This window comes from Babylonia areolata, chromosome 22 (genome assembly GCF_041734735.1).
Source record: "Babylonia areolata isolate BAREFJ2019XMU chromosome 22, ASM4173473v1, whole genome shotgun sequence".
Classification (NCBI taxonomy): Eukaryota; Metazoa; Mollusca; class Gastropoda; order Neogastropoda; family Buccinidae; genus Babylonia; species Babylonia areolata.
This window is the reverse complement of record NC_134897.1, coordinates 41,408,484-41,425,131: the sequence shown is the minus strand read 5'-3', so window position 1 is coordinate 41,425,131 and position 16,648 is coordinate 41,408,484. Positions and strand designations below refer to the sequence as shown.

The window sequence follows — 16,648 nt, the reverse complement described above, 5'->3', positions numbered from 1 at the left end:
TCCATTCATCTATCCATGCATTTATCCATCCATCCTTTCAGCTGTCCATGCATTTATCCATCCGTCCTTTCATCTGTCCATGCATTTATCCATCCCTCCTTTCATCTATCCGTGCATTTATCCATCCATCCTTTCATCTGTCCATGCATTTATCCATCCGTCGATCCATCTATCCATGCATTTATCCATCCATCAATCCATCTATCCATTCATTTATGCCATCCGTAGTTCCATCTATCCATGCATTTATCCATCCATCCATCCATCTATCCATGCATTTATCCATCCATACTTGCAGTCTTAACTTTGGCCGAATGTGCCTGTCGATCTTTGCTGTATCTCTATACACATTCTGTACATCTCTCTCTCTCTCTCTCTCTCTCTCTCTCTCTCTCTCCTCTCTCTCTCTCTCTCTGTCAGTCTGCCTGTCTCTTGTCTTTCTACCCACTTCATTCATCCCTTCCTTTCTTCCTTTCTTCATTTACTACCGTTGTTTCCTTCTTCATTTTTTTTTTCTTTTTCGAAGACCACATTGATGGCCAGACACAACACCACCACCATCGCTGTTGATGTAGCTGTCCGGAGACAGAAGCTATAGGAACTGTTTCAACAGTTCACCAACCTACACAATCCATAATCAGGAAAGACAGATCCACACCCAGAAACCCTCTCAAGGGCAGCGAAAACCACATCAGCAATTTATTGTCCAAATTGAAAGCTATGTGGAATGACAGCAACATCTCCACAAAGCTCAAGATCAGACTCCTGCCTGCATTGGTATGTCTTATTGAAGTGGGTGATAGTTTACAACCCACAGCTTTTACAGACTCTTTTTTTTTTTTCTTTCTTTTTTTTTCGGTTTCGTAAGTTTTATTGACTGAGCAGGCATCTTTTATTTCATCGCCGCTGAAACTTGAAAAGAGTTCCACAAGATCTTTTGTTTGTTTGTTGTTGTTTTCGGTGGTGGGCATGTCTTTTTCTTTCTTTTTGTTGTTGTTGTTTGTTTGTTCTTTGTTCTTTGTTGTTTTCTTATAGCTGATGTGGTGCAGAGAATATGGATCAGTCCTCACAACGCTGTGACTACCTCCTTGAAACAAATGAAACTGATGAAAACTAATGATAATGATGATGATGATGATAATTGTTCCAATTTACCTTTTATTTACCTGTGTGCTAGCAGAATCGGTAGCGTAAGCAGCACTGACTTGAAGTTGTGTGTGTACCTTGTGAATGGATAGAGTTACCACTCTTTACTATTTGTTAACATTAATGATAATAATAACGATACTAATAAATAATGATTGTGATGATGATAATAATAATGATAATAATTTTGTATTTGTATTTGTATTTCGTTTTATCACAACTGATTTCCCTGTGTGAAATTCGGGCTGCTCTCCCCAGGGAGAGCGCGTCGCTACACTACAGCGCCACCCTTTTTTTTTTTCTTTTTTTTTCTGCGTGCAGTTTTATTTGTTTTGCCTATTGAAGTGGATTTTTCTACATAATTTTGCCAGGAACAACCCTTTTGTTGCCGTAGGTTCTTTTACGTGCGCTAAGTGCATGCTGCACACGGGACCTCGGTTTATCGTCTCATCCGAATGACTAGCGTCCAGACCACCACTCAAGGTCTAGTGGAGGGGGGGAGAAAATAGCGGCGGCTGAGCCGTGATTCGAACCAGCGCGCTCAGATTCTCTCGCTTCCTAGGCGGATGCGTTACCTCTAGGCCATCACTCCACACACATGATGATAATGATACTAACAATAATAATGGTAATACAATAATAATAATAATAATGATAATGATGATGATGATGACGATGGTGATGCTGATGATGCTTTTAACCCAACTCTTTCCCATGTCCCCCTCCACAGTTCCAACGGGTTCGCCACCTTCCACTACTGGGCCTTCATGACCATCACGGGGCTGGCCGGGGTGCTGGTCACCGTGCTCATCTTCGTCATGTACGTCTTCGCTGTCCAGTGGGCCCGCCGGAGGGTGTTCCGGGCCTTCTGGGTGACCCACAGCCTCTACCCCCTGGTGTACGTGCTGACCTTTCTGCACGGCATCGGCAGGCTGGTCCAGGACCCGCTCTTCCCCTGGTATGTGATGGGACCTCTGGTGATATTCGTGCTCGACAGGGTGGCCAGTGCCAGCAGGAACAGGATTGAGATTCCCGTGTTGCAGGCCAAGCTGTTGCCTTCCGGTTAGTTTTGGTGTGTATGTGTGGCGGTTGGGGGGGGTAGGGAGGGGCGGAGGGGGGGTGGTTGTTTATTTTTTAGGTGGGGGTTGTGTGTGTGTGTTTCTTTTATTTTGTTTATAGTGTGGTATGGTCGTATGATATTATGTGTGTGTGAATATGCAGACTAAGTAGTTGTCGCCTTGCAGTTAATTGGTTTTGGTGTGGGTTTTTTGTTGTTTTGTTTTGTTTTTAGTGTGGTATGGTCGTGTGATGTGAGTGATGTGTGTGTGTGTGTGAATACGCAGGCATGTGGTTAGGTGGTGGGTGTTTTGTTATTGTTTTGTTTTGTTGGGGTTTTATTGGTTTTGTTTTTCGAGTGTTGGTGTGGTCGTGTGATATTATGTGTGTGTGAATATGCAGGCTAAGTAGTTGTCGCCTTCCGGTTGGTTGGTTTTGGTGTGGGTTTTGTGTGTGTGTGTTGTTGTTTTTTTGTTGTTGTTGTTGTTTCGTTTTGTTATTATTGTGGTATTGTCGTGTGATGTGTGTGTGAATACGCAGGCATATGGTTAGGTGGTGAGTTTTTTTTTTGTTGTTGTTATTGTTTTTTTGTTTTGTTGGGTTTTTTATCGGTTTTGTTTTTGGAGTTTTTGGTGTGGTCGTGTGATAATATGTGTGTGTGAATATGTAAGCTAAGTTGTTGCCTTACGGTTGGTTGGTTTTGGTGTGGGTTTTTTGTTGTTGTTTTGTTTTGTTTTGTTTTTAGCGTGGTATGATCGTGTGGTGTGTGGTGTGATGTGTGTGTGTGTGTGTGTGTGTGAATACGCAGGCATATGGTTAGGTGGTGGGTGTTTTGTTATTGTTTTGTTTTGTTAGGGTTTTATTGGTTTTGTTTTTGGAGTGTTGGTGTGGACGTGTGATAATATGTGTGTGTGGCCAGGCTGTTGTCTTCTGGTTAGCTTTTTGTTGTTGTTTGTTTTGTTTTATTTTAGTGTTGTTGTTGTTATTGTTGTTGCCTTCATGTTAGTTGTTTTATTCCTTTTGTTTTTGTTGTTGTTTTTGTTGTTGTTTTTGTGTTAGTGTTGTGTTGACGTGTGCTATCATAACGTGTGTGAATAAAATGACAGCAGAGTGAGAATAATGTTTACGCAGGCCAAGCTGTTGCTTAATTCTGGTTAGTTTTTGATTGGGCGTGGTGGTTTGTTTGTTTTGTTTGTTTGGGGTTTTTGTGGGGGTTTTTTGTTTGTTTGTTGTTTTTTGTTTGTTTGTTTTAGAAGTGTGATATCATGTATGTGAATAGAATAAGAGCAGAGTGTTGCGTGATCCAAACAGACGTGCTCCAACTGGTGTTCCGGAGGCCGGCCAACTTCGCCTACAGGTCTGGCCAGTGGGTGCGCATCGCCTGCCTGAAGCTGGGCTCGGAGGAGTACCACCCCTTCACCCTCACCTCGGCCCCCCACGAGCGACACCTGACGCTGCACATCCGGGCCGTGGGACCCTGGACCATCAACCTCCGCCAGTGCTACGACAAGGACGTGCTGGGAGGGGACCCTTACCCCAAGGTCTGTTCGGGTCTGGTGGTGGTGTGTGCTTGCAGGGCCCAGGGGTGTGGTGGGATGGGGTTTGGGGGGAAAAGGGTGGGGAGGGTGTGTTGGGGGGGAGATGGGGGAGGGTGTGTATGGGGCGAAGGGGGGAGGGGGAGAGGGTATGTGTGGGGAAGGGGGGGATTTTCTGGAGGGTATGGAGGGGTGTGTTGGGGGGGGATGGGGGAGGGTGTGTATGGGGCGAAGGGAGGAGGGAGAGAGGGTGTGTGGGGGGAGATGGGGTTAGGGGAAAAGGGGGGGGAGAGTGTGTGTGGAGGGTGAAGGTGGGGGAGACTGTAAAGGGGGCGGGGGTGAGGGTGGGGGGAGGTGGGAAGGCTGTGGGGTGATGGTGGGGGGACGGTGAGGAGTGGGGGGTGGACGATGGAGCGTGTGGGCGGGAGGGGGAAGATGGAGGAGGAGGTTTGGGAGTTAGGAGGTTGGGGAAAAGTGGGGAAGGGTGTGTGGGGGGGAGGTGAGGGAGGGGGGGCTTAGCCTAAGGGGAGGGGTTATGGGGTTGGGTGGAAGGTTGGGGGGTGGGGGATAGGGTTTGGGGTAAAGGTGGGGAAGAGGCTCTGTTTGGGAATGGAATTGGGAGAAAAGGTGAGGGAAGGTGTGTGCGTGTGATGGAGGGGGAGGGGGCAGCGGAGGGGAGGGAGGGGTTATGGGACTCGGGGGAAAGGTGGTGGGAAGATGTGTCATCGTCGTCATTGTCGTCTACCTCGTCCCGTTATCGTCATTATGTCGTCATCAACGCCGTCGTCGTCGTAATCATCACCGCCATCATTATCGTGACCACCTGGATGGCCGGCTCAAGGAGGGTCACAAATAAACATTTACAGATTTAGATGATGATGATGATTATCATTGTTGTTATTGTTTTCGATGATCATCATCATCGTCGTCATTATTTTTATTCTTGTTGCTGTTGGTGGTGGTGGTGCTGCTGCTGCTGCTGTTGTTATTGTTGTTATTATTGTTATTATTATTATTGTTATTATTGTTGTTGTTGTTGCTGCTGCTGCTGCTATTATTATCATTATCATTGTTATTATTATCATCATCATCATCATCACTATTAGTGGTGGTGGTGATGGTTGTGGTGGTGGAGTTGGTGTTGTTGTTGCTGCTGCTTCTACTGCTATTGATATTAGTAGTTGTAGTAGTATTACAGCTAGTGATGGTTATGGAGGTGGTGGTGGTGCTGCTGCTGCTGTTGATATCATCATCATCATCATCATCATTATCATCATCATCATCGTCATCATCATTATTGATTATCATTGTTGTTAATGTCATCGTCGTTGTTACCTTCACCATCACCTGTGACCCTCCACTGACAGCTGTACCTGGACGGGCCGTTCGGCGAGGGTCACCAGGACTGGTACTCCTGTGACGTGGCCGTGCTGGTGGGCGGGGGCATAGGGGTCACGCCCTTCGCCTCCATCCTCAAGGACATCGCCTTCCGGGCCCGCACGGCGGCGCTCATCCATTGCCAGAAGGTGGGTGTATGTGTTTAGTGCCCTCGGTCATCCCACCTGGACCAGCGCCTTGACCACATCACACCCCCATGACTAAGACCACAACCACGAACAACTGGACCCCCCCTTAAGGGCTTATTGCCGATAGGTCGTTAAACTCAACTCTACCCCTCTCGTCCCTCCTCCACGCGTTGAGTCAGGGCCCATTGCTCTTCGGGTTGTAGACCTACCTGAAATGGTTGGTTGGTCGATATGTTCAGTTGCACAGTCACGCAAAATTTGTGTACTTTCCTGTCAAGCATATTAAATGAGGAACGTAAACACACACACGCGCGCGCGCGCACACACACACACGCGCACACATACACACAACATGCGCGCGGGGAGAGAGAGAGAGAGAGAGTTAGAGAGACGCACACAGAAAACATTTTGATGATATCAATGGCTTATAGTCAGTCGCCGTATGCGTAAATACGACTATGTACGTTCTTTCTGTGGCTGATGTTAGTGTAACCTGCAGTACACAGGTGTACTTCATGTGGGTGACACAAATGTAACCTACGTACAGGTGTACTTTCCGTTGGTGGCACTAATGCTAATGTTACATGCACACGCACAAGCGTATTTTCTGTTGGTGACACTAATGTAACCTACATACAGGTGCACTTTCCGTTGGTGACTCTGATGTTCATGTTACCTGCTATTCACACAGGTGTACTTTCTGTTGGTGACACAAATGTAACCTACATACAGGTGCACTTTCTGTTTGTCAGTGACCTTAATGTAACCTACATACAGGTGTATTTTCCGTTAGTAATACTGGTGTAACCTATATAAAGGTGCACTTTCTGTTTGTCAGTGACCTTAATGTAACCTACATACAGGTGTATTTTCCGTTGGTAATACTGATGTAACCTACATACAGGTGCACTTTCTGTTTGTTTAGTGACCTTAATGTAACCTACACACAGGTGTACTTTTCTGTGGGTGGCACTAAAGCTACCTGCTTGCACACACGTGTACTTCCTGGTGGTGACGCTAATGTAACCTTCATACAGATGTACTTTCTGTTTGTCAGTGACACTAATGTAACCTACATACACACAGATGTACTTTCCGTTGGTGACACTAATTTTTACCTGCTATACACACAGGTATACTTTCTGTGGTTGACACAAATGTAACCTACATACGGGTGTACTTTCCGTGGAAGACTCCAATGCTAATGTGACCTGCTATACACACAGGTGTACTTCCTGTGGTTGACACAAATGTAACCAACATACAGGTGTACTTTCTGTGGGTGACTCTAATTCTAATGTGACCTGCTGTTCACACAGGTGTACTTTCCACTGGTGACACTAATTTTTGCCTGCTATACATACAGGTGTACTTTCCGTGTGTGACTCCAATGCTAATGTGACCTGCTGTTGACACAGGTACACTTCCTTTGGTTGACACAAATGTAACCAACATACAGGTGTACTTTCCGTGGGTGACTCTAATGCTAATGTGACCTGCTGTTGACACAGGTGACTGTAATGCTAACGTGACCTGCTGTTCACACAGGTGTACTTTTTATGGGTGACTCTAATGCTAATGTTACCTGCTGTTCACACAGGTGTACTTTTTATGGGTGACTCTAATGCTAACGTGACCTGCTGTTCACACAGGTGTACTTTTTATGGGTGACTCTAATGTTAATGTGACCTGCTGTTCACACAGGTGTACTTTTTATGGGTGACTCTAATGTAACTACATACAGGTGTACTTTCCGTGGGTGACTCTAATGCTAATGTGACCTGCTGTTGACACAGGTGTACTTTCCATTGGTGAAACTAATTTTTGCCTGCTATACACACAGGTGTACTTTCCGTGGGTGACTCTAATGCTAATGTGACCTGCTGTTCACACAGGTGTACTTTTTATAGGTGACTCTAATGCTAGCGTGACCTGCTGTTGACACAGATGTACTTTCCATTGGTGACACTAATTTTTGCCTGCTATACACACAGGTGTACTTTCCGTGGGTAACTCTAATGCTAACGTGACCTGCTTGTTGACACAGGTGTACTTCCTGTGGGTGACACGCACCCAGAAGAGCTTCGAGTGGATGACGGACGTGATTAGGGAGGTGGAGCAGACGGACACGAGTGACGTGGTCAGCACCCACATCTTCGTCACCCAGTTCAGGCACAAGTTTGACCTCCGCACGACCATGTTGGTCAGTGATGGTGGACCCGTCTGTCCGTCTGTCTGTCCGTCTGTCTGTCTGTCTGTCTGTTTATCCGTCTCTTTCTGCCATTCACATTGGTTTAACATTGTGTGTTTAAATACATTATGTGAGTGCCAATTCGAGGAGCTATATATATACCGATTGGTTCACTACAGTATGCATTTATGTGAGTGTCACTTCGAGGTGCTATAAAAACCAATTGGTTTAACACTGTGTGTCTAGATACATTTATGTGAGTGTTACTTCGAGGCTCTGTATGTTATATACTCATCGGTTTACTGCTGTGTGTTTAAATATATTTATGTGAGTGTCACTTCGAGGTGCTATAAAAACCCATTGGTTTAACACTGTGTGTTTGAATACATTTATGTGAGTGTCACTTCGAGGTGCTATAAAAACCCATTGGTTTAACACTGTGTGTTTGAATACATTTATGTGAGTGTCACTTCGAGGTGCTATAAAAACCCATTGGTTTAACACTGTGTGTTTGAATACATTTATGTGAGTGTCACTTCGAGGTGCTATATATATACCCATTGGTTTACTGCTGTGTGTTGCAGTACATATGTGAGTGTCACTTCGAGGTGCTGTACACATACCCATCGGGTTACTGCTGTGTGTTGCAGTACATATGTGAGTGTCACTTCGAGGTGCTGTATACATACCCATTGGTTTACTGCTGTGTGTTGCAGTACATATGTGAGTGTCACTTCGAGGTACTGTACATATACCCATCGGGTTACTGCTGTGTGTTGCAGTACATATGTGAGTGTCACTTCGAGGTACTGTACATATACCCATCGGGTTACTGCTGTGTGTTGCAGTACATATGTGAGTGTCACTTCGAGGTACTGTACATATACCCATCGGGTTACTGCTGTGTGTTGCAGTACATATGTGAGTGTCACTTCAGTCAAAGTGCTGTACATAATCCCATTGGTTTACTGCTGTGTGTTGCAGTACATATGTGAGTGTCACTTCAGTCAAAGTGCTGTACATATTCCCATTGGTTTACTGCTGTGTGTTGCAGTACATATGTGAGTGTCACTTCAGTCAAAGTGCTGTACATAATCCCATTGGTTTACTGCTGTGTGTTGCAGTACATATGTGAGTGTCACTTCAGTCAAAGTGCTGTACATAATCCCATTGGTTTACTGCTGTGTGTTGCAGTACATATGTGAGTGTCACTTCAGTCAAAGTGGCTGTACATATTCCCATTGGTTTACTGCTGTGTGTTGCAGTACATATGTGAGTGTCACTTCAGTCAAAGTGGCTGTACATATTCCCATTGGTTTACTGCTGTGTGTTGCAGTACATATGTGAGCGCCACTTCCAGAAGGTGGAGGGTCGCAGTCTCTTCACAGGCCTGAAGGCCACCACCCACTTTGGACGTCCAGACTTCGTGGAGTTCCTCTTCTCCCTACAGCTGGAACACCCACAGGTAGGCGTGGCACTGTCCTCTAGTGGTAATGCGTCCGACTAGGAAGCAAGTGTGGGTCTGTGGGTTTGAGTCTCATGTTATACAGACCTTGTTATACGGACAAGGATTTTTTTTTACTCCCCCCCCCCTCCCCCCAACCACCCCACTCCCTCCTCCACTAGTAGTGGTATGTGTGTGTGTGTGTGTGTGTGTGTGTGTGTGTGTGTGTGTGTGTGTCCATGCCCCTAAAGGGGTCAAAGGATTGAATATTCTTGATTGTGTGTGTGTGTGTGTGTGTGTGTGTGTGTGTGTGTGTGTGTGTGTGTCCATGCCCCTAAAGGGGTCAAAGGATTGAATATTCTTGATTCTTGATTCTCTGTGTGTGTGTGTGTGTGTGTGTGTGTGTGTGTGTGTGTGTGTCCATGCCCCTAAAGGGGTCAAAGGATTGAATATGCTTGATTATTGATTCTGTGTGTGTGTGTGTGTGTGTGTGCGTGTGTGTGTGTGCGTGTGTGTGAGTGTGCACGCGCGCTCGTGTGTGCACGCGACTGAAGCCTGACTGAATGACACAAGAAATGATGAGGGCCTGACGAGGTGTTCAGGTATAGTCAAGACTTTGTTTTAACACACTTGCATTGATTGTACAGCCGTGTTTAAAATGAATGATGAGAGCCTAAAAGTTTGTTCATTTATGGACAGGATTTCTGCTTAACATACTTGTCACGACAGTGCGGCGCCAGCCATATCATTATTTTCTTCTGTTTTTTTTTTCTGCCCACATGTCGTGTGGATTTTGTTCTACAGAATTTGTCAGGGACAAGCCTTTTCTTGCCTAGAGTTCTTTAAAGTCTATCAGTACTGCACTGATATGACTCATGCTTGTAGGGTTATGGGTTGTTGTGGTGATGAGAGCTAGATGAGTTAAGCGCATGATTGATTGATTGATGTGGATACTTATATAGCGCCCATCCTCGGTCAGCGACCAAGCTCTAAGCGCTTTACATACACGGGGACATTTGCACCACAGGCTACCTACCTGAGTTGAGCCGACTGACGGCTGCCACTGGGCGCTCATCATTCGTTTCCTGTGTCATTCAATCAGATTTCAGATGCACACGCATACACACTCAGACATGTAACATTTTATGTGTATGACCGTTTTTATTTATTTACCCCGCCATGTAGGCAGCCATACTCCGTTTTCAGGGGTGTGCATGCTGGGTATATTCTTGTTTTCATAACCCACCAAACGCTGACATTGATTACAGGATCTTTAACGTGCGCATACACACGAAGGGGGTTCAGGCACTAGCAGGTCTGCACATATGTTGACCTGGGAGATCGGAAAAATCTCCACCCTTTACCCACCAGGTGCACTGAGATTCGAACCCAGGACCTTCAGATTGAAAGTCCAGCGCTTTAACCACTCGGCTATTGCACCCGTCAACATGCAACATACAAACGGGACATTGGTTTATCATCTCATTAGAAGATATTTATATATATCAAGTGTTGTTGCATTGACTTTTTGTGGGCGTGCAGGTGAGACAGTTCGGTGTGTTCAGCTGTGGTCCCGGGCCCATGACGTCCTCAGTGCAGGCAGCCTGCAACACACTGAACAGAGTGGAGGGCTACACCTACACCCACCACTACGAGAACTTCTGAGGTTCTTCACGTTCAGCTCGTCATGCGCTAATGTTCTGTTACATCCACCACCACCACAAGAACTTCTGAGGTTCTTCACGTTCACCTCGTCATGCGCGAATGTTCTGTGTTACATCCACCACCACCACGATGAGAACTTCTGAGCGAGTTCTTCACAATGGAACACACGCTGTCCCGTGGCTGTGCCTAGGGCTTCGTACCTGCATTCTTCTTCAGTATGAGAAGTTCCAGTCATTCTATCTATACCGGTGCAGTGTTCTTAACTAAGCTATCTGGATGGCTGCGTTTACATCCACCACCCAAGAGTTTCATCATCATCTTTTCTTCTTCTTCTGCGGCGGTCATGGTCTGCAGTTCCCACATTCGCTCTGCATTTTATTTTTATTTCAAGATGGTAAATAGAATATGCAGCTTTTTTTCTTTTTTTTTTGTTTTTTTTTTTTTTTGGTTGCTTTCTCATCAAGCCATCTGCAAAACACAAAAACCAAGATTCACTCAACTATGAGTGGACTTTTTACATGTGTAATTTGTTTTATCCAATGATGTTTTTTTTTGTTTTTGTTTTTTGAGGTGTGCATGCTGCGAATGTTCTTGCTTCCATAACCCATCAAAAGCTGACATGGATTACAGGGTCTATTAATATGCACATTTGATTTTTTTGTTTGTTTGTTTGCTTGCTTGCATGCGTATACAGATGACAGTGAGCTCAAGTTCTAGCAAGTCTGTTTGAGTGACACAACAATAGTCATGTTTATCTGAAACCAGAAAGAGGGGGTAGCAGGGGGGGTGGGGAGGGCAGGATTCAGCCAATGTATCGCTTCTGTTTGTGTTTAATAATTTCATTCCTTTCATTGTTAATGTTTTACATGAATCAAAGGTAGGCTCTAAACGCCTGATTAGCACATAGGGTTTATGTGAAGGATATGCATCTGTTCCTTTTCTTCTTTTTTTTTTTTTTTTACCAGCAGATGATTTTTTTTGCGTATATGGATCAGTCAACATACTTGACGCCTTAAACTGAAACTTTATGTGTATAATGTCAAAGTCATGACATCACTACAGTGGTGTGTATCAATGAAGCATTTGATGTACATTTTCCAACCACCCTCTTCATTCCCATTTTTAATCAATGGTCAAGAGCATATTTATATTGTTGTTTTCAAAGTTTTCTTTACTATTCCTCACTTCTCTTTTCAGTTTAATTTGTATTGAATGTCATGAAATAAGACTGTTTGACAATGTTCACAATGACAGAACGAATGGAAGTATTGTAAAAATAGTAACACCAGCTGTGTGCTTGCTTTTCTTAAAACAATGAAATTATCACCTCATTTTCCTTTCTCTTGTGCAAAGGATCACCAGTTTCTTCTAATTATTTCCCTTTTATGCTTTGACTGACAGCAAATGTCATTTCTTGTGTGTGTGTGTGTGTGTGTGCACATGTACGTGTGTGTGTGTGTGTGTTGAAGTCTATGAAAGTGCAGACAGTGAGGAGCTGGTCCAGAGGTTTGTGGACCTTGGCAGCAACATGGATGAGACTGTGATTTCCTGTTCCAGTCTGAAATCACTGCATTGTCTCTACAATTATGCCTTGAAAATAAAATAATAAAAACAATGAAAATAAAATAATAAAAACGACCCTCTCCCAAGTATTTCTGCAGCCTGTTTTAAGATCACTGTTGGAGGAAATCTCATGCTCGAATTGTAGTCAACATCATGATCTTTGTCAATGGTTCACACAGGTTTTGAATCACAAAACTGTCAAACTTTTAAAAACAACTTTAAACACCAAAGGCCAAAAATGTTAAACTACTCATGCATTATGTCTCCATGCGAAAGCACATTTTGAGTGCCTGCTTATAATGCCCCCTTACTTTATCATTTGCAATACAGACGAGAACCAGAACCAGAATTTGGGTTGGTGACAAATCCTTTCCAGATGAGGGTGGTTTTTTTTGTTGTTTTTTTTTAATCATTTTACTTTTGAATTTAAATTCAAGTAGCATGTACTGCTACTGTGTTTAAAATTTCCACTGACAATATATATATATATATATCAATTTTTGTCAGTTACATAGAGTCAAAATGAAAAACTTTTGCATAGTGGGGTAATGTTTTTTAGACTTTAAAAAGGCATGTTTTTTTGTTTGTTTGTTTTTTGTAACCCTTTTTTATATTTTTTTTATTGTATTATCTGAATGGACCCTGTAATTGTTCTGTATCTGGAGATAAGTGTGGTGAACACTCATGTTAAAACCATCCCCGGTTCATGGTTACATTTGTCACAATATATCCAGACTTGAAATACCCACCCCGTTTGATTGTCCAAGACAACAAAAATCTTCTGGCAGACATGCAGAAATGCTCTCGACACTTTGTTTATTGGGGCATCCGATTTTCACCGTGTCAGTGAACAAGTGGTTGAGCAGCTTCAGTGCAAACCAGTTACTCTTTCCTCTTCCCTTTTAACACATCCTGTGTTCCTTTCCAGTTTTTCTTTTTCCACAATACAACAATACAGATTCCTTATAATGAGTCATGTCTCCTGAGTTGTCACTGTGCTTCAGTTAGTTACTGTCATCAACCATGTCCTTATCTAGTAGCAGCAAAAGAAGAGGGAAGGTGGAGGTGGAGCTTGGGGGTGGAGGACATTTTTTTTTTATCTTATTGTCCACAAAAGAGCTAAAACCTATCTGGGAATTTCTAGCACTGTTTATGTGCTAAATGCTCAGCTTATATCAGAGATCAACGTAAGCTTCCAGTTGGGTCAGCAGCGAAGTGACAGCTGTTTGATCACTGGTTTCTCCAATGCAATGGGAATTCCGTTTACAGCTTACAGTCTTTTGTGAGGGACAATGGCTCATACCTGGAGACAAGGTAACACTGCAGCCTAAGGATTGGCCAAAAGAATGAGGATGTAACTTGGGCAAGACTCTCCACTATAAACAAATTCTAGCCCAGATTGTTGGGACAGCAGTTGCCTCTTCTACTGTTCCGACAGTCAGTCAGTCATGATCATCATAAATACATACATCCCTACTTCATTACTCATTTTGTCAATTAATGAGCTTATCATACACACACACACACATGCACACATAAAAGGACAACAAAGAGCTGGGTTAGATGTGTATGGACATGGGCGTTTATTCCCAAAAGGAAGTATATAGCACAAAAGCTGGAACAGACCACCATAGGCTACTGGCTAGCAGCGCGTGTGTTAACACAGTGAACAGCAAAGCACAGCCTCTGGTGTTTTCATTCTCAGTCATCACTCATACTTTTCCATCCCCTCACCTCCCAAAAACATTTTGGTTTTCCATATTAAAAAACACAAGTCTATCTTGCATGTAAATGAAATTGATTGGAGTGGACAAATCAATCTTTCCAAGGCTGTGTCACTCTTTTTTCAATCAAATCTTAGTTCATACACTGATAATCATGATTTTTTTTTTCTTTTGTGAGGGAGGGAGAACGAAATGAACTGCAATACAAAATGTTTTCACCCCAAATTTTTAAAATCAAGTTAAACCATTCTCCAAGGATAGTTTGTAACCTGCAGACTGACTCTACCACAGACTGACAAGTTTTTTTGTTTTGTTTTTCAAAACTGGATGACCCGTGTTTAGAATACTGCAAAAGCTTGTGCTTTTGTTTGCCGAAAAACATTCCAATCTCAATCATGATTTTGAGAGAAGCAAGGTGTTCTTCCTATAATTTCAGGATGGTAGAAACCAGATCTCTTCACTTTGTTGTACAGCAAAACCAACAGAACCAAATGACTTCTTTCAAGATATGCTGAGCTTGGTGATCACTTAAAAAGCCATAGGCAATCTCTGGTGCAATTTCTGTTTCCTAACATTTAAAAAAAATCTTGCTTGCTTTCCTTCTTAAAGCAAAATCAAATTCAATTTTCTCAACAATAAACAATCACGATTATTCCACAATAAAGAGGAGTGGGTCCAAAAAAGATGACCCTGAAAAAACGGCAGACACAAATCCAATATGAACGATCCAATGATCAGCAACAACAGGAACTAGCAGGGGGTGGGGGGGGCGGCCACACAGTGGAACCAGCGCCACTGGCTGTTAATTAATGAAGCAAGTCCAACAACTCTATACAAGAGCCACACTCCACTCACCCAGGACACAGCACAGGACAGTACTACAGTAGTAGTGTACGTGTGCAGCCAGTAGAGCACAAAAAAACCCACTGGCCCACCGGCTACACATGACCAGGGCTTTTAGTAGTAGTGGTGAGCACTGAATACAAAAGCCTATGTACACCATGCAACAAGGGTTTTCTATGTTACAACACCCACCACAGCATGTCCAACGCCTGCTGTTCTCTATTGCACTCTGCAAAAATAAGTCAATACAGCCTCTGCAAAGGTCTATACACATGATACAAAAGAAACAAGAGAGGGATACAGAAGGCAAGATTACTTACACTGGGTTTACCCACAAAGCTGATATGCCAATGACAAAGAGGACCTAGTCAAGCACAGCTGGTGAGGGGAATGTGTTATCAAAACAAAGACGCGGTGGTAGAAAAGCATGAACACAACAATGAACCTGGCCCATCCATCTGCAAACTCACAACAGATGCAGTGCTGTTAATTTAACATTCTATGTTAAACACTTTATGGGTTTTTTTCGCCGATCTGGTGTTTGAACCAAAATGTGGTCATGACAGCTGTGCAAGAAAGGTCCAAAATACACGCTGTTTTCAATGCCAGTCATTGGCTTGTACATTATTTAAAAGCTCAGAGATTCACTTGCCACACATTTGAGATAGGCTGCTTACATTCATTCCATTATCAATTTTCATAAATTACTTCATTCAAGACACTCTGTCAGAGATCAGGGATATACCCAATGTTCAGTGCCTGATCCATTTTAATAAAGATGTTTTAATAAAACGATCCTAGGTGGGACTGATCTTTTGACGTAGCACTCCTGTCGTCTTCAGTTCCTCAGGAAAATTTGTCAGAGCCGTGGGTAGTTCGCAACCAGGGGACTGCAATGACCACCAGCAGCAGCATTCAACCGCAGTGCTGTCTGTCTGTCCATTCTTTTAGTCTAGGAGAACTATGAGAATGGCCCACAACTGCGTCTCACCCTCTTCTTTCCATTTTTATTCTTTGGTATTCCTTTCCTTTACTTGAACTGCCAAGGAGAAACTGTAATTTCTTCATACTTCTCAGTTCTCACTACCTTGGTAAGGTGTCTGATGGAAGCCATTCATCATTAGTATTACCGCTTTTGTTTCTAACTGGATATATCTATTCATTCACACCTTGGCTTTTTTGCTTACATATTTACAGCATGATCTAACACTTTCTTTTAAGTTAAGAAAACGTGATAGGAACTGAAAAAAAAGAAAAAAAATGCCCATACATGACGAAAATTTCAAACCAGTCATGGCAAAAAGATTTACATTTCTCAACAAATGCATCAGCTGTTTGACTACAGAATAAAATAAAAATTAAGAATAATAAATAATGTTGCACATACCACTGTGACAATCTCAACAGAAACCAATCTCTGTGCTTACCCTTCACACCGTTACAGCCATGCAGTCCTGAAAAAGACCAGGTGGTAGGCGGGAGAGACTGAGTGTGGGGGTGGAGGGGGGGGGGGAGGACAAAGGATTGCGTATCTGGAGGCACAGAGAGAAATTCGGAGTGAAGGGGGGGAATAAACGAAAAATGAAAACAAAACTCGTCAAAATAAGCCATTGTGTTAGTCTGTGAGCAAAGTGAAAGACTGGTCCAGGAGAGAGAAAGAGGGAATCAAATACGTTATAAAAAATTAAAATTAAAAAAAGCACACAGTCATAACTGCATTGAAAAGATTTCTCCAATGACCAAAACCCCTGCCTGGCTTTGCTACAGCTCTCATCATCATATAAAAACACAAATTCGTGGTTACTTTCTAGATCAGCACCAATCGAAACGGATCATTTCGTCAGCTTTTCATAACTTGTGTACTGCACTGTGCATTTCTTGTGCTGATCATAGCCGTTATGCGTTAATGGTCTTTTAAACCCTTTTTGACCTCATTTCTGAATTTCCTTTTTAAT

The 16,648-nt window shown here is 43.3% G+C and overlaps 1 protein-coding gene across 1 annotated transcript in view; it reads left to right on the top strand.

The window, feature by feature from the left end:
• Positions 1-11,207, top strand: part of LOC143297450 (dual oxidase 1-like) — an 82,015-nt gene extending 70,808 nt beyond the window's left edge. The window contains exons 26-31 of the mRNA XM_076609830.1: positions 1,877-2,208; positions 3,514-3,743; positions 5,105-5,263; positions 7,311-7,466; positions 8,791-8,919; positions 10,441-11,207. Coding sequence (XP_076465945.1) covers positions 1,877-2,208; positions 3,514-3,743; positions 5,105-5,263; positions 7,311-7,466; positions 8,791-8,919; positions 10,441-10,563 — 1,129 coding nt within the window. The 3' untranslated portion in view covers positions 10,564-11,207. The remainder of the gene's footprint in view (positions 1-1,876; positions 2,209-3,513; positions 3,744-5,104; positions 5,264-7,310; positions 7,467-8,790; positions 8,920-10,440) is intronic.
• The last annotated feature ends 5,441 nt before the right edge of the window (positions 11,208-16,648 follow it).